The sequence below is a fragment of the Panthera tigris genome, chromosome B2 (genome assembly GCF_018350195.1).
Source record: "Panthera tigris isolate Pti1 chromosome B2, P.tigris_Pti1_mat1.1, whole genome shotgun sequence".
NCBI classification, from domain to species: domain Eukaryota; kingdom Metazoa; phylum Chordata; class Mammalia; order Carnivora; family Felidae; genus Panthera; species Panthera tigris.
Genome location: NC_056664.1, coordinates 150,233,254 through 150,260,520, shown reverse-complemented (window position 1 = coordinate 150,260,520; position 27,267 = coordinate 150,233,254). Strand labels below are relative to the sequence as shown.

General features: G+C 52.1%; 1 protein-coding gene across 1 annotated transcript in view; it reads left to right on the top strand.

Moving 5' to 3' along the window:
• The window catches only part of WDR27 (WD repeat domain 27), a 159,691-nt gene extending 133,388 nt beyond the window's left edge, over positions 1-26,303 (top strand). Inside the window, 1 exon segment of the mRNA XM_042987551.1 lies at positions 25,046-26,303. Coding sequence (XP_042843485.1) covers positions 25,046-25,318 — 273 coding nt within the window. The 3' untranslated portion in view covers positions 25,319-26,303.
• The last annotated feature ends 964 nt before the right edge of the window (positions 26,304-27,267 follow it).

Genomic DNA, 27,267 nt, shown 5'->3' with positions numbered 1-27,267 from the left:
TGCAGCCTGGCTGTTGTTTTTAAAAGAAATCATGCCGTGTTCAGACATTCTGTTTTAAAGTTCCCGCTCTTCCGACCAAGCCGTGTGTGACTCGCGACGGAGGCCCCGTCTGGCGTGTGTGTGGTTGTGGCGTCCTTCAGGCTCGGCCGTGTGTCGGCGTAATCCACACGCCGTGCACCGCAGAGCACCTACCAGAGGCCACTTTTCTCCCACTTCGACGTGATGTACGCTCTGGAAACAAATGTCACGGCGCCGCAGTGTGTGGGGCACTTGTGACGCTGCCCTCTTGTGACTGCGGTGCCCTGAGCACCGGCGTGAAGCTACCAGAGGCCACATCCGGTCCCCGTCACGGCCAGCAGCCGGTGACCACACTTAGCAGGTGGGTGTGACTGTGCCAGTGTGCCTTTGTTCATGGGCGTGGGAACTTGAACTTCATACCGTGTTCATGTGTCACAAACTCTTCCTGAACAGGTTTTCAACCGTTTAGACATGTGGAAGCCGTTCTTAGCTCACTGGACATAGAGAAGCAGGCAGTGAGCCGGTCTGTGCTGCCTCATGGAGGAGAGTCACAGGGAAGGTGGATGGGGTTTGCTCGCCACAGAGGGGAGGGTACAGTTGGGGGAGGCTGGGCGGGGTTAGGGTGGAGCACGCGCCCCCACCCCGGCAGCTTGCACGACCACCCCGTCCACGCCCGGAGCTGCCCTGCTGTGCCCCAAACGCCCCTACACACCTTCAGCCTCCTTGCTCCTCCCCTTCTATCTCGTGACAACTCCGGTCACAGAAGGACAGGAAGGGGAAAAAGTGCTGCTTTGCGAAGTCACATGTCTGCTTTTGTGCTCGTCTTAATCCTAACCGAGTCTGCTGTGGAAGAAAGGTCAGAGACCCAAAGTACGATTTAGAAAATCAAATCTAAAGCAGAAAGCATAGTGTTTCAGAACTAAAACAATTTTAAGTTTTTACAAACCCTAAATTGTTTAAAGTAGTGTCCAGTCGGTTGTTCTTGTTTATCGTTAGGACATCCGCGGTGTCGTTTGAAATTGCTCTGATCTGTATGGAGATGAGCTGAATTCAGGGTTAAGACAGGAAGATATTTTAAAGTCCACGTGCCTCAGTAAGTAATAAAGACACACACTTTCAGTTTAGCAAAGTAACGGGTGGACTGCTGATCAGACCTGATGAACAATACGGAAATGGTGTGGGGGCCGCCCGCACGTGGTGTGGTCTGCGTGGCCCGGCTTGCGTTGCACGCGACACAACACCTGCTCTGTGCTATTCACCTTCGTCCCGCGAAATCTGTTAACCCAGGCGGTGGGGGTTTGGTGCGGAAGCACCGGTTTCGAAGGTGGTGACGGTAGCCGTGCAGCTGACGCGTGACAACTGTATCCTGCCTGTTCTATCTGTAACGGCAGTTTATCTGCCCCATTACTGTGCTTCTGTAAATTTACGGGATTCTCCTGCTTTCTTCCATTCTTGGAATCACTGCATTTCCCTCGTCATTCAGCCGGACTTGTTCTTCAACTTGGCACAATGTGTTGCTTTCTTTGGACTTCCAGATAGTGTCGAGGGAGAGGCAGGATTTAGATTATAAACCCAGACACTCGGGAGAGTTCTTCACCAGGGTCGGCTCCACCAGGACGCTTGATTTGTTTGGATTGCTTCGAGTTCTGTTAGCAAACGGATTAGAACTAATGGTTGCTCAGTACTTGTTACGTGAAGCAGAGTATTAACGGCGGACGAGTCTTACATGTGTCCTGATTACCGTCTCCCTGGAACCCTCAGATGACCGTGATGTGTGCCATCTGCCTTCAGAGGGAAGACACGACTGAAATAGACAATGGGGAGAAATTGGTGCTTGGAATCCCTCCAGCTGGAGCTTGTACAGTTGCAGCCGTCCAGTTCTTAGAGGAAATGCTGCACGTTTGCAGAGAAATCCCAATTCCACTGGAAACAGGAAAAGGTTGCAGAAATTCAGATGTGCCCTGTAGAGGTCGTTTTTGGAAGTTTGTGAGTTTACCAGCTTGGAAGATGTTAGCAGATAGGTTCTGATAAGCGCAGCAGCTCACGGGGTGGAAAAGTGGAGTGTTCCTGAGTGTGCTCCCTCGACCGGCAGCATTAGCGTCACTTGGGAACTTGTTACAGATGCAGGTTCTCGGGCCCTCCACCCTGTCCTACTGTCTAGAGAAGTCTGGGGGTAAGGCACAGCGACCCACGCATGTGTCTTTGTTTAAGTAGGCTTCATGCCTAGCACGGAGCCCCGTGTGGGGCTTGAACTCCCAACTCTGAGATCGAGACCTGGGCTGAGGTCAAGAGACGGACGCTTAACCAACTGAGTAACCCAGGTGCCCCTGCCGGCAGTCCGTATTTCAATCAGTCTTCCAGAGGATTCTGGTCACAAGAAAATCTGAGGACCTCTGGCAAAATGGTTAAGGGAATTGGAAGCCTCTCCCACGTCAGTGTCCTTTGAAACTCCGGGGAGCCTTTAAGACACAGGCTCTAACTGGGTCGGTCGGGGTGGTCCAGAAACTGCATTTCTGATAAACACACAAGTGCTGGGGCTGCACCCGGGTTAACGACTCAACCCGCCTGCGAACAGAAAGGGTACCGCTGCACCTGTACCAACGGGGAGACTGGGGGGCGTGCCCTCCTGTGGGAGAGCTCGATGGACACAGGCTTCTACCGTCATTTTTGCGGTGGGTCGAGACTGGTGGCTTAGCACGGGTGGGAACGGGCAAGGCAGGAGACACTCACGACGGCAGCTTTTCCTGTCTGTCTCTGTCTCTCTCCCTGAATTGATGTCGGTGCTGCTGATGAGCAGGTGATTTTTAACTGGCTGCACTTACAGAGCCTCAGGAATACTCTACAGGGACTTAACCGGTGGTAGTAGGCTGGTCCACGTTTGCGCGGTCTGCGGGGGCAGGCTGCTGTCGTGTGGAATGCCGTGTGACGCTTAGGAATCCACAGGCGGAATGATGACCACGTGAGGCTGTGGTCCGTGGCGGGTCTCGCGAATGGGTCTTTGGCAGATCACACAAGAAGATAAGGTTTCACTTCTTCCGTAGAAACAGCTCTGCTGCCTGCAGTGATTGATTTTCGTCAAAGCCCTCAAATAACGCAGCCCGTGTGACCAGACCGTGTCATTTCAGAAAGAGGGCTGCCGTATTTCCCAACATTATCATGGGTGTTCTGCTCCACGGCAGAGTTTAAGAGTCTTGTAGTAAACAGATGAATTCCGTTATTTAGATTTCTACTGTTAACGTTGTACCACCCCTGCTTTACCACATGACTGTCCGCCCGCCCGCCCCGGTCCCCTCGGTAGGCCATCTGATTTCAGATGCATTTCACCTCAGGACACTTCCCCTAAAACCTCCGCAGTTAGCATACTTTTAACCTGGTACCACTTGGTGGCCCAGAATTTTGTCCCCACTGTTAGCAAACCTTCCTTTTAGTGCAGAGGAGCTCGGTGCTGTGCCAGGGACAGAATTAACAATAGGCTGTTTGGTCTTTAATATGGTGGCTTTTTGGCTGCAGTCTTGTGCAGGTGCCCAGCTAGATCGACAGAGGTGTAGACGAACGGGGAAAAGGTGTGTTAATGACCACACTTTGATTGAAAATTAGTTCTCCCACTTCATGTGGCTGTGGGAATGCAGGCAGGCCCAGGAAGTCACAGCACAGATGGAAAAAGTGACAAGCCACATGCACTGAAAAGTCCCCCAGACATGCAGCTAACACAGGTATGCTCGCGTGGTGTTTTCCAGTCCCTTCCAAAGAAGGGAGCCTGTGATGAACGAGTAGATGACAGGCTGTGACGTCTGGGGACGCTCTTGGAAGCCAGAAGGTGTCCTGTTCCCTGGCCTCACAGAAACGTTTACGCAGGGCACGGGTACGGGGCCTTCTGGTGACCTGGGTGTCAGCGCACGTAAACGGCGGTAACTCTGGGCCCTTGGAAGGTCCCGGCAGGGACCTCCGCTCCCGCAGCACCAGGTGGCTGTGACCCCGCGGTTGCCAAGCCCACACCCTTGCCAAATTGCGGGAGCAGGCGCTGTGCCTGTCCCACACCCGTGCTTCCTCTGGCGGATTCGAGGCCGGAGCCTTGCTGTCCCAGGATGCGAGCTGCAGGGGTGCGGCCTGGTCTCTGTGAAGGCACAGCACCTGGCGTGGCCTCGGGCCGGGGGCCTTGCCTGGATGGAGCAGCGGGGGGACTTTCCTCTGCACTCGCCCATGAGGAGGACCTCAGCAAGCGAGGGGGGTCCTGTCCCCAGCTGCCCGCCTCTGCCCTCCAGCCTTCTTCTGGCGCGGGGACGGCAGGGCGTAGCTCATTTCGCTCGGAGGAGAGAGGCTTCCGTGGGAGTCGTGGACAACGAGAGGCATGGGGGGGCTGCCCCCTGGGCCTTGGTGGGGTTTTCTCCTCCTCCACCAGCTCGCGAGGGCCACCCCCAGAGGACCCGCCGTTCGTCCCCAGGGGCTGTCTGGCAGGAGTGTGCTGCCGAGTGGGGCTGCTGTGACCCCACGTCAGACGAGGCCGGCCCCGGTGGCCCTGAGGCGGGAGCTCAAGCCGGGACGTGGCGTCCCCGTGGCCGCGCTGGGCGGGACCCACCTGCAGCAGCATGCACGCCTCGGGTGCCGTCCTGCCGAGCATACACCGCGCACCACAGTTTGCCGAGAACTGCGTATGGCACGCAGGCCACGTGGGGATTACAGGAAACAAAACTCCCCGTTTTCCAGGTCTGGCAGGGGTGGTGTCCCCTTCCCCCACGGATGCGACGCTGCTCTTGGCTTAGAGTTTTGCGCTGAGGAGAACTCCAGCCTCCTCCCCGACAGAGGCCCCGTCCGTCGGGCAGGGAGCCCGGGGCTTGCGGGGGACGGGGCCTGGGGACCGAACGGGGCCAGTGCGCGTGCTGGGACCGGAGCCTCTGGGGTCGTGCAGCTGCCTGCGGTCGGGGCCGTGTCCCCTGAGCCTCTGGGATCAAAGCAGCCTTGTGAGCAATCTCTTCTTTCTACCATATTGTCAAGAATGTTACTCTGTGACCTTTCACGATCGGCCGCTTCCCGTGGGACGGTCCTCTGAGGGTTCGCCGTGTTACCCCTGGCAGGACGTGGGCGGGCCCCAGCCTGGAGCTGTTACAGGTGCCGTGGGGCTCCAGGACACACGAATTCCCATTTCTCCGGGCACAGTGCCCCCGCGGCGGCTGCTGGGCACCGCGGGCTACGTGCGTGCCCACGAGGAGCTGCCAGCCTGTTTCCCAGGACGCGTCACTTGGTGTTCCCGCCAGCCAGGGATGAGCGACCTCTGTCCTTCACCATTGGCTGCTGGGGCTGCCCTTGCTGCACAGAACGGACCGCCGGGCGCATTCGTGTGCCTCCGTTTCAGGGTCTGTACTGTCTCCGCGGGCCGTGTGCCGGCTGTGCGCCCCACCGCGGCGTCCTGGGTGCCGCGTGTGTGGGGCCTTCTGCCCACGGCGTTTCTCTGTCCGGCGGTGTTTCAACTATCCGGCTATTCTGTGGACTTGTCTGTCAAGTTTCTTCCAAAAACGCTGAAGATTGGAGCATTGTCAGAATTGTATTCAACTTGCAATGTTTTTCTATCACTTCTCATTTCACTATTTACACCATTACATAGTTTGTAGTTCTTACTACAGTCATGATTTTTAGAGCGAGCGAGCGTCTAATTTAATGTTTGTACAACTTCTGCCTCCACGTGATGCACAGTGTGAATACTTACAGGCACAGAGCGCTGTGTCACTGGAGCGTTTTAATAAACGCTCCTGTGCCTGTTTCAAGGTGCACGGATACCCGAGCTTCGGTACCCAGAGGGAAACCGGTCTCCGGTCAACAAGCCGCCAGATGCCGGGAGTCCCCTAGCTGCCGGCTCTCCAGGTTTGCGCTGGGCAAACTGCCTGGCCTGAATCGGGGAGCCCCGCGAGCGGCCACTGCACCACCAGGCACCCCTTTCTGCTCAGAGAGGTGTCTCCGTGGAGGAAACACCTGTGTTGCAGCAGATAGAAGGATCCAGGGAATAGGGCGCCTGGGTGGCTCGGTCCGTTGAACATCTGACTCTTGATTTCAGCTCAGGTCATGGTCCCACAGTTCAGGGGTTCGAGCCCTGCGTTGGGCTCTGCACTGACAGTGGGGAGCCTGCTTGGGATTCTCTCTCTCCCTCTCTCTTTTCCTCCCCTGCTCATTCTCTCTCTCTCTCTCTCTCTCTCTCTCTCTCTCTCTCAAAAAAATCAAATGGAAAAAAGATTAAAAGAAAAAAAGGATCCCGGGAAGCACATGTTTGATGATTTATGTGTGTGTCATCAGTTTGGCTTACTCTCCAGGCTGGAATTTTAGTCCCTGTGACTAAACCCTGTCATTCTTCACTTTATTACAACTGACATTTCCTGAGAACTCACACTTGATGGCACTTCTGCACACTCTCCCGGTTAACTCTGTGACGGCACAACGGGAAAGGCACTATTTTCACCATCCGTCAAGAGGGGAGCCTGAGATCCCTGAAGGTGAAATGTCTTGCCCAAGATACCGCATGGAGCCACGACTCAGCTACAGCTCAGTTTTCTGTTTCACATTCCAAGTACGATACGGCAAGTCCCTGGTGGCGACATGCCTCGCCGTGCGGACTGACCTAGTGCCGGTCCTCTCCGGGCGCGATTTGGGACGCGTAGTGGTAATAAAATTTAGCAGATCATTTTTGTATTTGGATTAGCTGATTGAAAATGAAAAAAAACTAGGTGCCACGGTTCCTTTCCCCATTTATACAATACACAAGAAAGGTTGGCACGTTTGTTTGCACCTAAGTGTAACTCACAGTTCAAAGTAGCGGGATCCCAGGAGGTGAGAGCCTCTCCCCTGCAGCTCGCTGGAGGCTGTTTGTTTCAGGAGGGAACTTCCTCTTCCGTATCAAGTGGGGAAAGACTGAGCCATCTTTCCCTACTTTAGCAGCATTGCTGTATGTGCTCATTATTTTGCAAAAACTCTGCGGGGCTCACATACATAGACATACACACATCCTGTATGACATACTACATATAGTATTTTAAAAACCATATTAAACGTATGGCCTTTGAGTTAACAGCCTAATATATGAAAAAATGTCACTGTAATAGTATCTCTTCTCTGTGTGCAGAAAAATGTAGGATTTTAGCATACTACACCCAGCAATATTGTTAGCTGTGTGGTATCTTTGAGAGAGTTTATTTTTTTATTAAAAATTTTTCAATGCGGCGTGCCTGTGTGGTTCAGAGGGCTAAGCGTCCGACTTCGGCTCAGGTCATGATGTCACAGCTCGTGGGTTCGGGCCCCGCGTCGGGCTCTGTGCTGACAGCTCAGAGCCTGGAGCCTGCTTTGGCTTCTGTGTCTCCCTCTCTTTCTGCCCCTCCCCTGCTCGTGCTCTGTCTCTCTCTCAAAAGTAAACATTAAAAAAATTTTTTTTAATTTAACATTTATTTATTTATGAGAGATAGAGACAGAGCACAAGCAGGGGAGGGGCAGAAAGAGAGGGAGACACAGAAGCCAAAGCAGGCTCCAGGCTCTGAGCTGTCAGCACAGAGCCCGACGCAGAGCCCGACGGGGGACCCGAACCCATGAGCTGTGACATCATGACCTGAGCCGAAGTCGGACGCTCAACCGACTGACTCACCCAGGTGCCCCTCTTTAGGATATTTGAGTAATATTGGTCTTTAGTTTGATTACCTACTATTGTACAACAAGTCAAAGGCAGGAGGCAAAGAAGTCACTCGGTTTGTGACGCAGGACACGGTAAGCGGTGGTTTGCAGGAAAACAGTTTGCGGGGGGAGAGTCCCGTGAGGGACCGCAGGACACGGGCTTCTGGAGCCTTCTCTCCCTTTGCTGTGGCTGGCGGTCCGTTCTCTGTGCCTGCGCTGCTGGCCTGTGCGTGCCCTCCTTCACCCCGCGGACTTGGCTGGAGAGGGCGGGTGTCGTCAGTGGTTTCAGACACAGCCCGTGTCTCGTTGGTCCTCGCTGGAGTTTCTCTCCCACGTCAGTTCTTGCTCTCGTCCTGTTTCTTCGAGCCACACCCACTTCTCCGGCTTGTTGACCTGACTGTGTGACCTATTTATTTTCAGGCTTCTGTTTTCTCTTCATATTTACATTTACAGCTAAAACTTCCTCTCAGAGTACCCACTTAGTTTCAGCCCACGGGTTTGACACGAAGCACTTTGGTTTTAATTTAACTATTTGAAATTTCTAGTATGGTTTCCTTTTTACTCAGCCTTTTCCCCCCCAAAACACGTGACTTCTAATCAATTATTTCCAAAGATTATTTTGCCTACGATCTGGGCCCCGGGGCTAGTGACCTACTTCCTGGCTGATTTTCATGAAATTTCCCGTGTGTCTGAAAAAGGTACATAATTGTAGCTTTGTTGTTACAGGATTCTTCTACTTAATATCTGCTCTATCACAGCTGTTGGGTCAAACTTGTCCATGTTGTTTATGACCTCACTATTGTATTTCTGCTTTGATCTGTACATTTATAATCGAGATGAGGGAAAGTCTGCCCCCGATTCATGCTTTCGTCCGTTTTCCTCCTAATGCTTCTCACTCTAGGCATCTCGATACCATGTGATAGGAACTTTGTGTTTGTTGATCGCCCGGGATTTGGTTTGTGCTATTTTGCATTTATATTCTTTCCTACTTACGGTTTTGGAGTTAATTTTCTTCTGTCTTATGTTACTAACAGTGCTAAGCCTACTTTACTTAACATTTACGTGGTCCACCTTTCCCCAACTATTTACTTTCTGTCTTTCCAGCTGAATTTCATAATTCAGTGTATAGTTTGCTGTCTTTCAACTGGAAAATCTAGCACATTCACCATTTTTGACTCCTGATATATTTAGACTTACTTTTACAAGTGAATTTTTCTGGTTATTGTCCTCATACTTTGATTCTTTGATTCAACCTCTGCAAGGTTGACTTTTAGCATTTTTACCGGTGTTGGCTGCAAACTAAAGATTATACTTCTATTTTATTTTAACTGTTACTCTTAATATTGTAACTTCTATACTTAGCTATAAAATTTAATTTAAAAAAATCTGAAGTTAATTCTGTATCTGTTTCTTTCTGGACAAGAATAAGACCTTAACAGGCGTATGTAGCGCGGGAAGCATTGTTGTCCACAGCTTGTTGTAATTGTTGGAGGTCTGGGTCAATTTCTGTGTCACTGTGTTTCTCTTGGTTTCCGGTAGGTTCTTTCCTCTCGCCAAAATATATTTTTTCCTGGTATCTTTTTCCATTAAGGTATTGAAAGTAAGTGATAACATCTCTTGGTCTTTGTATATCTGAAAATATCTCCTCTTGCCCTCACACCTAAATGAGATTTAGCTTCGAATAAATGTCTAGACTGACATGTTATTAATACTCTGAAAATATTATTTTATTGCCTTCTGATACCTAACATTGCTGATGAGAAATTTGGTATCTGTTTCCTCTTCAAACATCGTTTCTCCAGAATTGCTTTTCTTATTGTGTTTCGGATTCTATTCAATATATTTTTTAAACTCTCAAAGTATCAATCATGGATCTTAACTGATCTTTCACATTTTTAAACCAGTTTATCTCTCAGCGGAATTTTCTGTTTCTGTGAACCAGGCTTCCTTCAAGCGATTTTTGTCCAAGCTGACATTGTTCTGCCATTTTTAAAATTCCCAGTATGTCCTTTCACATTTACTGCAATTTGTAAAATAATTCCTTATTTTTGTTTGGTTGTCCGTTCATCTCCTGGGGACTATAAACATACTTGTTTTACATTATTTCTCGGGCCCTGTTATTTGGTCTACCTTCTTCACATTCAGTGTAAATATGCGTTTTACAGTTTTAATTTACAGATTTATTTTTAGTGGAGAAAAATGCCCAGCTTTCTCTTTCTCCACTTCTCTCTCCCCGGATTTGGATTTTGCTACTGCTTCTTTCCAGATTTGCTGGGGCCTCAGCGCAGGTCCCGGGAGCAGCGTCTCTCTCCTGCCTGTGATGGAAGGAAGGAGTGGTTCCTGCGACCCCAGGTCCCAGGGCAGCCGCCGTTCAGATGCGGGGCCTGTGGGGGGCGCTCTCGTCCTGCCGCGAGCCAGGAGGCCCAAGGCAGAGCCTGAGCTTCTGTTCACGGAGAAATTGTCTTGTTCTGAGCCTGGCTAGGCCAGTTTATTTTTCCTCTTGTTATATTTTATATATAATTTCTATATGCTTGAAGTAAAGGGGATGCCTTGAAGCATGAATTAAAACCTTGATCTTAACTAGAAGTTGCATTTTGGAAATTGAATAATGTAACTGTAAAGGGGTTAGGAATTTCGATTTCACATTTCGAGTATAGTTCGTAAACTTAAAACATAATTTTAAAGTCACCCCACTTTCCACCCTACCCCGCAATACGCACTCGCTAGAGTCATTGCCGTGAATTTCATTTCACTTAGTCTAAGAAAGCCTGTTAAAAAGTTTTGGTGCCTTCCCTTTCTGGAAATGATCGGGTTCTCCCATCGGTCAGCCCCGCCTCAGGTGTGGCCACTTGCCGACTGCTCATTTCCCAGGAGGCTCTGAAGTTTTCTTATCCTGCCCAGTGATCTTCTTCTCCTTTGACAGAAATCCTTGGGTCCTGTAGCAGCGGGCAGCTTTTCTACTTGATACAATACGTATGATTATCTCCGCACAGTATTTTCTGTGCAGTGCTGACCTGTGTGTGCACGCACGTGGGCGGTGACAGGTGGGTAGTTTAAAACAGCCCATAACGTGCATCCGCTGTTTGGCGGGTCAGGTCCTAAACTTGAGCCTGTCATCGGCTCAGATGGGGTTTCTGGGGGTTCAGGGTCACCACGTTTCCTTGTCTGGAGAGTTCCGGTCACGGCGGCACTGCTCAGTTCTTCGCAAGTACAGGAGAGACAGAGATGCTGTGCTGCTCATGTGTGCAGTCATTCGAGGCTCACACAGGCCATCCAGACTGGAGCTGAGAATGCCAAGGAAACCCCCCACCGGCTTCTTGTCTGGTTTTCCGCCTGCGTCCCTGAGGCATACAAGGCATCGCTTCGCATGCAGAGAGCAGGCCGGGGGAGGGAAGTCGGCCAGCGGTGGCCTCCTCCTGTGGTAGGTGAGGACTGACCGGCAAAGTGTCACCTTCCGGCCCAGGAACAGACTTTACCAGGTTGGCAGATTGTTTCCTTCCAAACACAGAAGCGGGCGTCCTGGGAGTCCGGGCGGCACCCCAGGTCCCCACGACCCGACCCTTGGAGCGCTCGCCACGCCCCAGGTCCCCACGGCTCGACCCTTGGAGCGGTTATCTGAGAGAGAATCTGCATGGTTAGGACTGGAGCTCATCCTGCAGGGTCCCCAGGCTTCCCGGAGACAAAGCCCCGCGTTCTGTAAGCCTCACCTGGGGCCTGTCTGCGTGGAGAGTGGCCAGGTCCGGGGCTGGCCGCAGTGCCAGCTCCCCCTGCTTCCACGGGAGCCCCAGAACAGGCTTCGATCCACTCCAGTCAGAACACGGGAGTCTCCACGTCAGCAACGACACCACTGCTTCGATTCCGTTCTTGCCAGGACGCCTGGGCGTTGGCCGTCGGGTGAGGCACTAAATCCGTCTGCAGTTCAAGCCCCGCGCCTCTGCCCTCAGCGTGTCCTGAAAGCGGTGCGGTTGGGCTGTTCCCGGATTAACACCTCCTTGGGCTACTGGTTCCCACGGACTCACCTGGGAGGCTCCAGCCAGGACGCAGCTCTGTGTCCGGTCAGCTCTGACCCGGGCCCGCCTCCCGGCCTGCACACGGGGGCAGAAACACCGCGAAGTAGAATTACTTGGATAAGTCCAAGGAGAGGCCGGAAGGCTACGCAAAACCCTGCGACACGCCGGGCCTCGGCGAGTTTCAACAAAGTGGAGATGTTTGTCCTGGATTAGAGACGTTTGAGAAGTAATGAAATTATGGAACTCGAGTGTTTGGAGAGCTCCGTCTCGGCTGCACAGTGGGCCCGCCTGCCCATCGGGAAGCTCCGAGTTACCGATCAGGAGGGTCTGCCTGGCTGCCAGCGGCCGGTCCTTCACGGAGCCTGAGTCGTCGCGACGGCGGGCTCGGGCCGAGGCGCCATGTTCCCATCAGAGAGGCCGGCCAAGAACTGAGGCGGCGTGCGACGCGGCGTTTTCTCTTCTGAAATTCGTCAGACGGATGAAGTGGGGCAACGGGCTGTGTTCTCCAGTGGTTTCTGCCCCGAAGGCTCATGGAACTCGCACTTTCAGATGCCGCCTGGTTTGAGGCTTTTCATCCAAAGTAAATCTTTGCGCTTACTGCCTCTGTCAAGGCCGATACCTGCGTGAGGTACGGTCCCGGTTTCTGCGCGGAGGACGTGCCGCGTGTTCGGCGAAGGACTTCAACACGGGGCCTGCCGCGAACAGGACGTCGGTGCCCACCCACGTCTGCTCCTTTCGGCTCTGCGACTTTTCACGCACCAGATTAGCAACTGAAGAGACAGACACTAGATTTTCCTCTAAGATTGCCTTCACCTCTGAAAGCGTATGGCTCACCTGGAAGCGGGTGCGGGGACCACAGGAAGGGTTTAGTCGGGGTGCGGCCAGCGACATGGGCGTGAAAACGCTTCATACCCGGGGTCTTCAAGTGTCACGACATTAGTCTTCCTTAGGCTTCAGGACCAGATCGCGTTGCGAAAGATGAGCGCAGGGAGGGAAATCAAGGGCGGATGGAAAGTGACTCCATATCGACCGCGTGGCTTAGACGCGATGCGTCGTTTGCGCCATGAAGTGGCCGTGTTGTTGTATGTGTCACGCGTGTGCGCACGTCAGTCCGTGTGCCGAAGCACGATCGTGTTGTTGTCCCCACTTGGCAGATGGTAAAACCGAGGTGCAGACAGAGCAGATGATTCAGCTGAGGTTACGTGACTAGTAACCGGTCCGCCGGCGTGGGCCTCCGCCTCGTCTGCGCTGCGATCACAGCGGGACTGTTGGTCTTACCACTTTGACTTCCTCCTGGCTTCCGAGTCTCGTTTACGAGGTTAAGGGGAAGAGGGGGCTGGAGAGCTCACCTTTCCATTATTTGCCGACCACCAAACAGACAAAATTCGGAAATGTCACAGGACGAGGGGGTTAGTCCTGGGTTGAGCGAGATCTACACCAGCACACTGTGCCGCGCACGTAAAGAAAAGCAGTTTGAGCCGGCCGCGCACCAGTGGTTCCCACGTTGCCGTGGGCTGACTTTGCTGCCTGGTCGCGTTCGAGGAAGTTGGGGAAGAATGGCAGTGTGGGTTATCGTCTTCAAATCTTGCTTCAGGAGACACTGGAGAGTCTCATTTCTACATTTCTTTGTCTGCTGGAGGACGCTGAACAGTAGTTTCTTTGTGAAGGAATTTCAGACCTTTCCCCCCACCACAGAGATCTCCCCAAGCACACAAAAAGGTAAATCCTGGCACCTTTCACACATAGAGAGAAACAGCGGCTGTGCCAGAGTCTGGCGTGGCTTTTCCACGCACAAGCACGTGTTCTCAGGGGCAGGAATCCAAGTCTGTCACGAGTAAATGATGAATTCCTCTCTTCATTCCAGTGGCGCGTCTGGGTTTTGTCTCCCTTCACGCCTGTTGTGTTAGGTGAAGTGTCCGTGAAGACGGACGGCCGTCTCCGGTCACGGGAGTTACCGAAGTGGATTCCCTGTAGTGCGTGGTTCCTCTCTTGGCGTTCCTGTGGCGTCCTCGTTGCCTCCAGCGGCAGGGACGGAGACTGGGCCCCTCTCATAGGTGCGCCTCCCTCTGCTCCCCGGGGGCCGGCCGGCCTCCCACCGGGAAGCCCAGAGGAACGGGTCAGACCACAGGCGGGCTTCAGGGCTGATGTCCAACACAGCCACGTTTGGTGGCCTCACCTTGCGTTTCAACCTGGAGCTCCTCCTCTCTAAGAAGTGCTTCTTTCTCCTCTCCTTCAGCCGTACGTGGAGCTCACATGCAGAATCTGGAGTTATACGTGGCTCTTCCCGCGTTCTCCCCACCGTGGAGGGGACGTGTGCCGGCTTGTCCTAGAGGAGGGTGGTATTTACACTATAGGAGCGATAGTGCTTCCCGTGTGCCGGCAGAGTTCTAGCCTCGTTCTCAGGCCCTTGAAGTGGACGCTGTGATTATCCCCATCTTGGGATGAAGACACCAAGGCGCCTGAGGTTGCACGAGGTGGTGTGAGTGCAGCCTGGCCAAGCCATTCTGAGCTCTCTGTCTTCTATTACTGACGGCGAAAGTAGGAAGGTTCCAGGGAGGCTTGAGTTTGGGGAAAAGTGGCTACTTTCAAACCTGTTGTTTAGACGACAAAATCTTGCAGGCAGAGCTGTGTGATCTGCCCCGCCTGCTGCACGCCCGGGAGGTGGTCCTCGGTGAGCAAGAAAAGGTCCCAGTGCTTGGGGAAACGTGGAGAAAAAGGAGTCTAGACATTTGGAAACATGCCTCCGAGTGGAGGAAGTCAGGACACGTGGAGCCTGCGTGAGGTTTGAGGATGATGAGCAAACATGAAGCGATTTAGCAACATGTGTTGTTAGAGCTGGATTTCACTTAGGTGTGCACCGAGCACGAGCGCCCAGGTGTGCACCAAGCACGAGCACCCAGGTGTGCACCGAGCACGAGCGGGAGTCTGGAGTTACAACCCAGAATCTTGTCTGCTTCCTCCTGCATTATTCAGTTATGGAAACCAAATTTTTCTCACCTCTGGCCATTAATCATTTGTCAGGATTTCTCTATTGTATGAACATAAGATGTGTGATGTTAAAAAGTAGTCTTTTATGTGTTGCGTGCAAACACCCAGAGCTTTATAAAATCTAGCTGATGACGTAGCACTCTTAGTTCTTCAGGTGAAGTATTTCTGTAGAAGCGAATCTCGCCTGAGATACAAACATGGTTACTTCTAGCTTTCACATGGCTGACGACACAAAGGCGTATTGTTTTATACCCATAGATATTTTGGATGTCATTTATTTTCAACAATCTTTGGCAGCTCCTGTTATCTACTTCACTTAGTCCTATATGGTGGCATTTATTATATTTTTAAATTAAGGTTTAATGATAAATCGTTTATACAGAGTAGAGTTCATCTGATGGGGTTTGAAATTAAATAAGAGGTGACAGATGGATATACGGCCATACAACCTGCACCACAGTCAAGCTGGAGATGTTTCCCCGCCTAGGTCCCTCCAGGGTCAGGACGGAGACGCTCCCCCCACCCAGGTACTGTGAGTCCCTTCGTACTCGACTTTTTCTTCCGACCCCAGCCACTGATTTGATTTCTGTTCCTTATGTCTTTTCAGGAAGTCACATACAGTACTTTGAATAATAAATACACCACGTGTTTGGTGTGTTTATCCTTTCATGCAGGATGGTGGTCGTGAGACTTTTTATATGGCTGCATGTCTGATTGGTGTGTCCCGTCGTACATATCACACTGGTTTATACCAGTTTGGAAGGTTTGGGTTTTCCAGCTTTTGTGGATTATGAGTAAAGCTACAGAAACGTTCGTGAACAGTTCTTTGTGCCAATGTATGTTTTTAGTTTTCTGGATAAATAACTTACATATGGACTTTCTGGGTTGTATGTGAAGTGTATGCTTTATTTTATAAGAAACTGCCAAGACGTTTTCCACGTGGCCATCTCATTTTGCCTTCCATCAGCACTGAATGTGTAAGAATCCCCCTGGTTTCACAGTGAGAGTAGGGTATTTTTTTGTTCTAACACCCGCTAAACACAATGCAATGTGATTATATGCCAGATTCAGTTATAGACAAATCTATGTGGATCCAAAATAGAACCTGGCCAACTGGATTTAACTGTGCACTTAAAAATGCATCTTGATTAAGTAGGATTTATCTCCAAATACAAGATTGGTTCGACATTGGAAAAGCTAGTGACTCAATCACCACTTTGATACAGAGGAGATATTTTGTATTCTCTCAGTAGATGCCGAAAAAGCATTTAAATTCATTACTGTTTAGGATTAAAAGAAAGTCTACCAAAGTAGGAATAGAAAGGAGATTCTTAATCTGGTAAAGGTTATATGCTAATATTTATAGAAAATATTATACCTAGTACAGAGATTTTACATTCATTCTCTTTAAAACCAGGCATATGACAAGGATAACTACTTTCACAACTCTTTTAACATAATATTGGATATTCTGAATGATAAAACAAAGAAAGAGAAACAAATGAGAGTAAAAAGCCTTGGAGGAGGAGAGACAAAACTCTCATTGTTTGCAGATGATTTGATTCATTTAACTGGAAAATCTAATAGAATCATTAAACTCTTAGAACTGGTGTAATTCACCAAGGTTGCCACATGTAATATCTAGTTACAACAATCAAATTATCAGTAATAACTAACTGAAATTAAAATAAAAATAAGATTTCCTTTATAATAACAACAAATAACACTTTAGGAGCTTAACTGAGAAAAACAATGGAGAAAACTATGGAGAAAACTTCAAAATGCTAATAAACTGTGTAGAAGTTCTGAATAATATTCCATATCCTTTCATAGTTTAAGTTATAACTTAATATAAGAATGCCAGTTCTTTACTAATTTATAAATTTATTGTTGCAAATCTTTTTTTAAAAAATTTTTAATGCTTATTTTTATTTTTGAGACAGAGAGAGAGCATGAGTGGGGGTGAGGCAGAGAGAGAGGGAGACACAGAATCTGAAGCAGGCTCCAGGCTCCGAGCTGTCAGCACAGAGCCTGATGTGGGGCTCAAACTCACGAACCGTGAGATCACGTCCTGAGCCAAAGTTGGACTCTCACCTGACTGAGCCACCCCGGTGGCCCCCCTTCCGCAATTTTTACATTTATTTATTTTTGACAGACAGAGAGAGACAGAGCACAAGTGGAGGAGGGGCAGAGAGAGAGGGAGACACAGAATCCGAAGCAGGCTCCAGGCTCCGAGCTGTCAGCACAGAGCCCGATGCGGGGCTCGAACCCACAGACCGTGAGATCATGACCTGATCCGAAGCCGGACGCCCAACCGACTGAGCCACCTAGGCGCCCCTTTATTGCAAGTCTTAATCAAAATTCCAGCAGGATTCAATAAACTTATCCCAAAAAACATTCATTGGAGAAAAAAGATCCATAAAAGGCTAAGTCAACTTTATATTTTCTTTATCAGATAATAAGAAATATGAGACCATAGAAATAATGTATCATTGATTCAAGAGCTGAAATAAAGCCAAAAGAACATAATAGAGAATTCAGAGATAGACCCATGTATATTTGGGGACTTAATACATAGTAATATGGCACCATGAAACAATGGAGAAAAGATGGATTATTTGGTACAGTGTTTAGGGAAAATAAGTCTTTATAGTGAAAAAAACCCTATTTTTATTTAAACGTGCATACACCTAATGATTTCAATATCCAGATGTGAAAGGTAAAACTATAACTAAATAGAGGAAACTGTAGAATAGCTTTGTGATGTATGCTTGGGAAAGATTTCAACAAAACTTAAAAAACTTGGAAGTATAAAACATGAGACAAAAAATTTGATGACTTCTGTTTTCCTGAAAACTAAAAATTTATTTTTAATGAAGGACACCTGAGAAAGTTAATGGCCAATAACTGGCAGTAATATTTAAAATTGAAAAATGAGTAATATGTATAAAACGGACCTTAATTCCTGATACGCCTCAGAGTCACTGGGAGCCGGTGTTTTGGTGTCACCTTTGTGCCTCACCTGCCTTCTCTGTGAGTGGGGATGGCTGCCCGTATTTACGTAAGCCCACTCCGTGTGATAGAGATTCAGGATGAGGCCACCAGTTGAGAAAGATTGTTGTGGGTACTGTCCTGGAGACTTAATATAAACGTAGTTGTGGGTTTATCATTTTTTATCTTTCCTAGAACTCATTTTGTTCCCTCAATGACTATTTGATTTTTCCTTAATTCTGGATAATTCTGGCCATTATCCCTTCAAATATTTTCTCTTGTCCAGTCTCATTGTTCTTGCCTTTCAGAACTCATTTTATTTTATTTCTATTCTTATTTTCTTACTCTTACTCTTATTTTTTGAGAGAGAGGTGGGGGCGGGGGGAGAGAGAACCTTAAGCAGGCTCCATACCCAGCGTGGAGCCTGATGCAGGGCTCCGTTTCATGACCCTGAGATCATGACCTGAGCCAAAATCAAGAGTCGATAAGCCACCCGGGCGTCCTTGGAGCTTCTTTTAAGTGAATATTTGGACTTGGTCTGCCATCTAAAGTCTCCTTCATATTTCCCATCCTCTCAACTCTATGAGCTGCATATTCTGTGTGATTTCTTCACACCTGTCTTCTAGTTCACAAGTCCACTATTCAGCTGTCTCTAACCAGGTCTTAACCCACCAATCGGAGGTTTACGTTCCGTTGCCCTGCTCTTATTTCTAGCTTCACTTTGGTTGTCTTCAGTCTTCCAGTTCTTTATTATGACAGCTTATTCTTTTATTGTGTTCCTAGCCATTTTCAACATACTGATTTGAAGACACATGTGACGGCTCTGTCGTCTACAGTATTCAGTACTCCTTCCTGCTGGCATTGTGTCCACTGACTCTCATTCATGGGAAAACATCCAGAGATCCCCTTTAGCAGAGCTTACCTTGAGGGTCCTGCAAGGCTTTAGTGGAGGAGTGGTCTGGGGGTTCTTAGGTTTGCTCTGCTGGGTGCTCCAGGAATATTAGTAGCTGAGACCACTTTTTTTTTTTTTTTTTTTTTTTTGGTTAGTTTCTTGATATGGATTTCCTTTTATCACAGAGCACAAGCTAAAACTGCAAACTCCCTGTTAGGCAGCCCTCTGTTATGGATTTGGAGGTGATTTCGTCACCTCAGGCTGAGACATCTCATCTCCCTGCTGTCTGGATGCCCTTTCTTGTCCGTGCTTCACTCAGGTCTAAACGTGTGAATCTTCTGGCTTCGTGCGGGGTTTTTGGCCCAACTCCCTTTATCATGAGACCCGAGTCCTCACCTTCTGTGTCCATATGGTGATTAAAGCCTGAGATCCCCCTCCAGCACACACACACTTTGCTGTAACAGAGACCGATTTCCTTGGGCAGAAAGTGATGTCATAAACTTGTCCCTCTGGCTATCATTTCCTTTTCCAGGCTTGCCGCTATTTTCCTGCAGCTCAGCCACATGCATGAATGACACCTGTCCAAGCCTCAGAGTGCTGGTCCCTTCAGTAGTCACCACCCTCGACCTTGCAAGAGCTATGGTGAGGTCAGTGCCCCTGCAGCAGTGGGATGCATGCATTCACTCTCATGGGACGTCCCGATTTTATTGAAGGAAAGGACTCGTCCCTGTCCCTCATAGTTTATCTTTCTGTCTCACTGCCTTTCTCAGACTTTCCACCCATGTGGTTGTCACGGGAGCAGCAAAGACTCAACACCTGACCCTGCGTAGGCCACACTTTGAAGCTGGAACTCAGAGAAAGCAGTGGCCGAAGCTGAAGGCCAGTAGCATAAGTGAGATGAGACTTCTGTTGCCATCTGTCCACAGCTGTGGCTTTTCCTGACTCCAAAATCCATTTTTGTTGTTGAGCACCTTTAGACATTCCAATAACCATATAATAAAATGCCTTTCTACTCAACTCGTCCAAGCTGGCTTTCTGTCCCTCACCACCAAGAAAGTGAGTCACACGTCTCTCCAGGCAGAGCAGTGGGGAGAATCTCCCTGTCCCCCTTCTCGGCTCAGCATGGCCACGTGGCTCCAGAGGGACTCGTCTCGCATCCCGTGTGTTTAGACAAACCTCTCTCGCTCGCGTGCCATCTTCCTGCCGTAGTGCTTCCCGTGCAGCCCCAGCCCCACAGGGCACCCAGACCGCAGGGACCCACTGATGCAGACAGCCGGGGACACACTGCTTGTGTTCCGTTTACACGGATGAAGGCCTGACCTTCAGAGGTGGAATTCCTCGCCAAATTCAAACGAAACTCACAGGACTCAGAGCTACTGTGTTTATCCCCCGGACACTGTTGCTTTTCCTAATGGTTCAAAAGTTTGGATATAGAAGTGACTCAGCCATCTGAAAGTTATTTTTCTGTTGTTTGAAGATCTGTTCTAAGAAAGGGTTATTAATGTTGTAAGATGTCATTAGTATGAGATTTGTAGCAGTGTTTTGCAGACTGAGGTATTTAGAACAGATAAACCTCATTTTTTTTGTTTTTGGTCCCAGATGTGTGTGGTTCATCATCGTCTCTGATACAGTTCAAGGAAAGAGAAATTTTAAAATAAATTTAACACATGTCCGTGAGTGTAAGATTATTTGGGGACTTGTGAGTAAGTGAAGTTTTGCTCCAGTGTGAAATCTGACTTTCTTTTAACCGTTTCTTGGAAATAAGAACTAAGTTCTCCTTCCAAAACAATACACATTCTCAGGCCACAGTCTGAACTGGAAGCATCAGTCTGTTTCTCTTGGGTTATGTAAGTTGTATACTCGGTCTGAAAACTGCAGAGTTTTGTATCTGTCCTTTCTCTGTTCGGTCCCACACCGATGCCAATGTGGTGACCTCCGAGTGCGCCCGGGCGTCTGGTTCTGGCAGGTGCGCTACATGCAAGAACCGATACGGCCCTTCTGACTCCTGGGTCGGTCACGTCACCTGGTGTTCATCCCAAACAGAGGTCGAGAGAGGGCACTTGCCCCGTACTGGATGACAAATGTATGGTAGGACCAAGGTCTGACCTCATAGCACACATATGTCCGGGTTCATAGCACACGGAAACTCCAGAGAGGCTTTAACGTTTTAACCGAGTAATGAAAATCTGGACGCCTCTGCCCTGCCTCTGATGGCCCCACCGGTGTCCTTTCGGGCAGGATATCTCGACTGATTCCAATCTTCTCATCGGTGTCAGTGGAGACCTCCACCACACGGGGCACTGCCTGTGGGCTGCGAGCGCCCAGAAATCGTGCTTATTGTTATTTCTGCGTTTCTGACGTTTGATTCACTTAATCATTCATGGAAGCGAACGTCGGTCAGCGTCAACGACGAGAAAACGTCCTCCCAGGGAGCTGTTGCCAGGCCGATGGCTCATCGCCTAGGAGATTACCGGGACGTCTTGAACCCAACAATTCTAAGAAGAAAACCGATGGTTTTAGTGAAGCTGAGGTGATCTGGGGATGCGTTTCCTGAGGGGGACGAGGTGCCGACCTTCGGGGCGGCTGCAGGCGCATCACAGTGTGTGCGAGCCAAGCCCTCGGGTCGTGAAGGGGGTGGAGGAGACACAGGACCGGAGCCAGAGTGGTTCACGGAGACCACCGAGCAGACATGGTGTCTGTGACGGGCGTCAGTCTCGGCAGACGCACTCAGGTGTGTGTCTGTGCCCTGCGCCCCTGCTTGTGGACTGAGCAAGTGTGACTCCCCACTATCCCAAACCCCCACCGGGGTTCTTGTCCCCCTCCACCCCCCAGAGGTGGAAGGCCAAGCCCCAGTGCGTCCTGTTAGGAGGGGGGGACTGTCGTGAGGTGCGTCGTGTTAGGAGGGGGGACTGTCGTGAGGTGCGTCGTGTTGGGAGGGGGGACTGTCGTGAGGTGCGTCATGTTGGGAGGGGGGACTGTCGTGAGGTGTGTCGTGTTGGGGGGGGAGACTGTCCTGAGGTACGTCGTGTTAGGGGGGGACTGTCGTGAGGTGCGTCGTGTTAGGAGGGGGGACTGTCGTGAGGTGCGTCGTGTTAGGAGGGGGGACTGTCGTGAGGTGCGTCGTGTTAGGAGGGGGGACTGTCCTGAGGTGCGTCGTGTTAGGGGGGGACTGTCGTGAGGTGCGTCGTGTTAGGAGGGGGGACTGTCGTGAGGTGTGTCGTGTTGGGGGGGGAGACTGTCCTGAGGTACGTCGTGTTAGGGGGGGACTGTCGTGAGGTGCGTCGTGTTAGGAGGGGGGACTGTCGTGAGGTGCGTCGTGTTAGGAGGGGGGGACTGTCGTGAGGTGTGTCGTGTTGGGGGGGGAGACTGTCGTGAGGTGCGTCGTGTTAGGAGGGGGGACTGTCGTGAGGTGCGTCGTGTTAGGAGGGGGGACTGTCGTGAGGTGCGTCGTGTTAGGAGGGGGGGACTGTCGTGAGGTGTGTCGTGTTGGGGGGGAGAGACTGTCGTGAGGTGCATCGTGTTAGGAGGGGGGGACTGTCGTGAGGTGTGTCGTGTTGGGAGGGGAGACTGTCCTGAGGTACGTCGTGTTAGGGGGGGACTGTCGTGAGGTGTGTCGTGTTGGGGGGGGGACTGTCGTGAGGTGCGTCATGTTAGGGGGGGGGACTGTCGTGAGGTGCGTCGTGTTGGGGGGGGACTGTCGTGAGGTGGAGCCCTCAGGAACCGGCTCAGTGCCCCCACAGCAGCCCCAGAGTGGGCCGTGGCCCCTTCCCCCAGGTGAGGGCCGCACCGGAAGTCTGCAACCCGGAGCCCCTAGAACCCGCCGTGCCTGCTGACCTGGGTCTCCTGGGCTCCAGACCGTGGTCGTTTGTCCCCTGGCCCGATCTAAGACAGGCTCCCGGGTGTCGGGGCGTTGCTGGAGCACACCCGATGAGCCGGAAGACAGGCCCTCATCGGTGGCCCCCCCCCGGGCCGTGTCTGCGCAGACCTCGGTGGGCTGGGCCCGCCGTGCGGCGTCTCGGGCCCAGGGCCAGGGCACGGGGCGGCGGGAGCTCCACGGCCCATCTGCCCCCCGCGCCGCACGGGGTCCGCTGCCTCGTGGCTCGTGCTCCGGGCGGGGCCCCCGTGGCCGTCTGGGTGCCTGGCACCTGCTTCCGCAGGGAAGGATTCTGGGCTAAGGCGGGTTCCCGGACCTCTGTGAGGACCCATGGAGTCGGAGGGCTTGCACCTGTCCTCCTCTCTTCCTCCCAGCCCTGGAGTTTCTAGATCTGCGGGGACAGAAGCAGCAAAGTCTCCTATTGACTCTATTAATGGATGTTTTACCTATTCTGAGGCAGAGGCTTTTAAAACCCAAAGGTCACAAAAGTACACGCTGCTCCCCCGCACATCATCTTGTTCTTGGCGCGGCCGGTGGGCTCAGCCCGGCTGTGGCCCGACCGAGGGCGCTGTCCCAAAATATCGGCAAAGATACCGAAAGTACAGTGGTTCAAATATCCAAGTTGTGTCGAATTCCCGTACCGTAACAGCAGTAACAACCCAGTGTGGGAAGGTAGGAAAGATCAGTTGTGGAAGGCTCTGGGAGCACGCCCGAGAGACGGGGAAGGAGAGAGATAGGCTCGAGGACGTTTCCGCGCCCCCAGAGAGGCACAGATCCGCACCCGAGACCGAAGCGCCCGACCCCGCGGATGTGGTTTAGATTCTGGACCGTATCACCGAAGGGGTCGCGCAGCCACTTGGTGGGGCTGAATTGGCAGACGTTTGCAAGGTGGGCTCGGGCGCGAGTCCGCGCGGCTCCGGGAGGAGCCCAGAACCTCAGCTAGTGTGGTGGCCGGCGGGACATGGCGGGAAGGCGGCGCTGAGGTACCGCGGGGCAAGGGCTCTGGTGCCGATTGTGTCGTTTGAAGGAAGAGAAGATTCGTAGGTGGGGGTTGCGTGCCTTCTCTGGGCAAGAGAGTGAGTTGATTGGAGTTGAAGTCCCACCGGAGGGCCACGCGGCGATTTGTGCAATGCGTCGAAATGCAGAATTTCCGCGCGGCCGCTTACAAATATCACACAGCACACCTGCGTTGGGTCCATGTGGAAATGACAGGTGAGGTCGTGGTGCATCTGGCCAGGTCCTGCTGTTTAAATGACCCTGCGTGGAGCCGTTCACGAGCCAAGAAGCCTATGTGTCGGCCGCTCTGGGTCCTGCCTCTGGAGCCCGGTTCTAAGGACAGTCTTCAAACCGTGGGTTTGTAACCACTTCCTTAGCCTTGGAATGAAAGTCTCTGTTTTTATTTGTTTGTTAATCAGCCCCCACCCCATCGTGTATCTCTAATGATAAAATCCACTGCCATTTGGCGGGAAAGAGACCACTGGGGGTCTGTGAGGTAAGCCGAGCCAGTGCTGGTGGACCCAGGACGCTAAGAGCCACCGGGAGCTTGCAGGGGTGACCGTTGGCTGTGGACAGCCACGTGCACCCCACGTAGCCCCTCACGGCCCAGAATGAAGAGCGGGACTTGGGGCAACAGACCCAGCTCCGCGCCTTAGACCAGACTCTGTAGTGAGCCAAGTTCAGACTTCACCAGAACCCCAGGGAAGATGAGGTCCATGGCCGGGGGGGCCCGAGCCCCATGTGGGAGCTGCCGTGTGCTCACCACCTGGTCTCAGGTCACTCGCGGGGTCGGTGCCCGGCACCCATTTCCCCATTCGAGCCCAGAGGCAGGCGGAGGTGGACAGAGAGTGGCCGTGGGGGGCGGAGTGTCTGTATCGCTGAGAGCAGAGTGGGAAGGCGCGGCTTGTGTCTGTGCCGTGGACGGCAGGGCCGCCCCCCTCGCCCGGGCACACGGTCGGGCCCTGACCCCCAGTGTGGCTCCAGCTGCAGGGAGGGCTCTCAGGAGGCAAAGCTGGGGGCGGCCCGAGGGTGGGTTCCTCGTCCGATAGGACCGGCGGCCTGACAGAGGGAGAGAAACCAGGGCCTGCGAGGAGGAAAGGCCACGTGAGGACGGGGGAGGGTGGCTGCCCACAGCCGGGCGAGGGGCTCCCGCTCACGCTGGGTCGCACGCCTTCCGGCCTCCGGGGTTGTGAGCCAACAGGCGTCTGTGGAGTCGTGTCCCTACAGCAGGAGACCTGGCGGGAGGGCACTGCCTGGATTTGCTCCCCAGGACGCGGACCCCACCTCACTGCATTAACGGGGCAGAAGGAGGGCATCTGCCCCTACCCCCCCGCCATCTGTCCCCGCCACCGAGCCAGCCTCCCTCCGCCCCCGCCCTGGGCTGTGGCCCGCCGCCCGGCCCGCAGGAGTGGCCAAGAGCTGGCGGGCACGTCTGGAGGCCGCCCTGTCCTCTCCTGATGCTCTTCTCGAGCATCAGAGCAGCAGTGACATGCGGTTCGCACCCGTCGAGTAGAATACAGCACCTGCTGCACGTGGAGATTTTACTGTTTTTGACGCACTCGGTTCTGTGGTCTAGAAAGTGGAAAATGAGGCAAACGCCTGCAGAAAGTGCCCTTGCTTCCTACCTTACAGGACCCTCAGCTAATGAAAGTGACTGAACCACATTTCGTCTTCAATTGCAGCTTGCCACCACCACCCTGGACGGCAAACTGCAGCTGTTTGTGGCCGAATAACTCACCGCGGGCCGGTGCGCTGTGGGCGCGAGGGGGACGCGGCCAAGGCTGCTGGATCCCGAGCCGCTGCCGCCCTGTGCCCCTCATGCTGGCAAGGTCTCCTGCCCCATGGGGTGGTCCCCCTTCCTGGAGACGGAGTTGGCCTCCAGCACTCGTGTGCAGAACGTGGTGAAGTTACAACAGAACGTTCTTCAATAAAAAGTAACCCAGTGTTTGTTTCCTCCCGGACTTTGTGGGGTGGGGGCGGGGGGTCCACGCTGGCATGGTGGGCTCACAGCCTCCTGACGGCCTGCCCTGCTGCCGCCTGGGGAACGGGGCCTCTGCACACGGCCTGGCTTCTTGGCCCTTCCTCCCAGTTGAGCCAGGGCCCTGTTGGCATACGAGGACCTGCTCAAGACCTTGCCTTCAGTTCCGTCGAATGAATTCCCGGAGGTGCACTTGCTGGGTAACACGGCAGTGCTGTTGTCGATGTTTGAGGAAGCTCCACATTGAGGAAACCACAGCACCCGTGCCGTTGACCGTCCCCCCAGCGGGCACAGGAGCGTTTGCCTGTCGTTAACACCCCACTTCTTTGTATAACTTTCGTAGCAAGCATTATTTGTCTTACATGTTTGCATTTTTATATGAATTTTCTCCAAATTAAGTCCTGATTTCACTTATATATGACTTGGAGAAAAAGAAACTTAAAATTATTGGATGTCAGTAATAAGAGCCAAATAATATTTTAGAGAAAAACTAATATGTTAAAAAAAAAACCAAACATTACCAAGCTTTACTAGGGAAAATGCAGGACAGAATCAGCTTGTAAAAGCCATTGCTGAGGTGAGGGCCGTCCCGAGTGGCTGGCCCGGTGGCCGCCAGAGGCAGGGACGAGAGGGAGAGTGGACAACAGAGACCTGGGGCCGCCTCCGCCCCGGCCCGGCCTGCGACAGGCGGTGGGTGTTGGTGCCATGGGAGCTGACTCGCTGAAGGGATGTGTTGTGTTGTGTTCTTTATTGGCATTAATAGCAGTGTGTCTTCTCAAGCAGCAAGCAGGTGCACTAGCGTGAGATTGTTTGGTCCTTCCTCCTCCATCGGAGAGCACTGGTAAAATAACACATTATGTAGAGCTTCTCACTGAGGGGCGCCTGGGGGGCTCAGTCAGGTGAGCGTCCCACTTCGGCTCAGGTCGTGACCTCACGTTCGTGGATTCAAGCCCCACGTTGGGCTCTGTGCTGACGGTTTGGAGCCTGGAGCCCGCCTCAGATTCTGAGTCTCCCTCTCTCTCTACCCCTCCCCCACTCGCGCTCTGTCTCTCGCTTTCAAAAATAAACATTAAAAAAATTTTTAAAATAAATAAAATAACTCACTTTTAACTTGATTTCACTCCATTACCCAATTTTTATGAGAACGCTGAGTTTGGTAGGAATTGTCACTAGATTCGTTTTCTTAACATTGGGCAAAAGCTACATCAGAAGGAGGTAGTCATGGAATTTCATCTTGGAAAACCCATTTGAAGGCATTCTGTTCACACACAAAGTTCATAGACTGAATGAGGCCAACGGGAACTGGCCAACCCCAGGGCGTGCGGGAGAACAGTGTCACCGACTCTCCGAGGTGTCGCCGGGACAGAGGTTCTGACGGTTTTACACCTGAGCCCACAGGTGGACGCAGGCGATGGAGGGCGCCCTTGCCCAGAGGAAGGGGGCCCCACGATGCTTCTGAGGACACCTGGCTGGGAGAAAGGGCCAGGGCAGAGGCGGAGGTGGGGTCCGGAAGCATTTTATAGTTTGTGAAGGTAGGTTAACCTGTCCATCTCCCCCGATGCTGCCGGGCTGTTTCGAGGTGGCACCCATCATTTTACAGGAAGGAAGACTGAGACCCTCAGCATGGCTGCTGGGGTGGCCCATTGGGTGTGCCGTCTGTGGTGGGTGCAGGAGCGAGCGGAGGCAGAGTGGTGGTGGGCGGGAGCTGGTGGGCCAGCTCGGGGGGCAGGGGAGGGGCGCTGGCCTCTGGGGGGGGGGCAGCGTCCTGACCTCCGATGGGAAAGTGTCCCGCCTGCTCTGGTTTCAGTAAGTAGGCCTCTGTGAAGATTCCCTTGTGGGATTTGGATGACAAAGTGATTCCTATTATGTGGTGTGT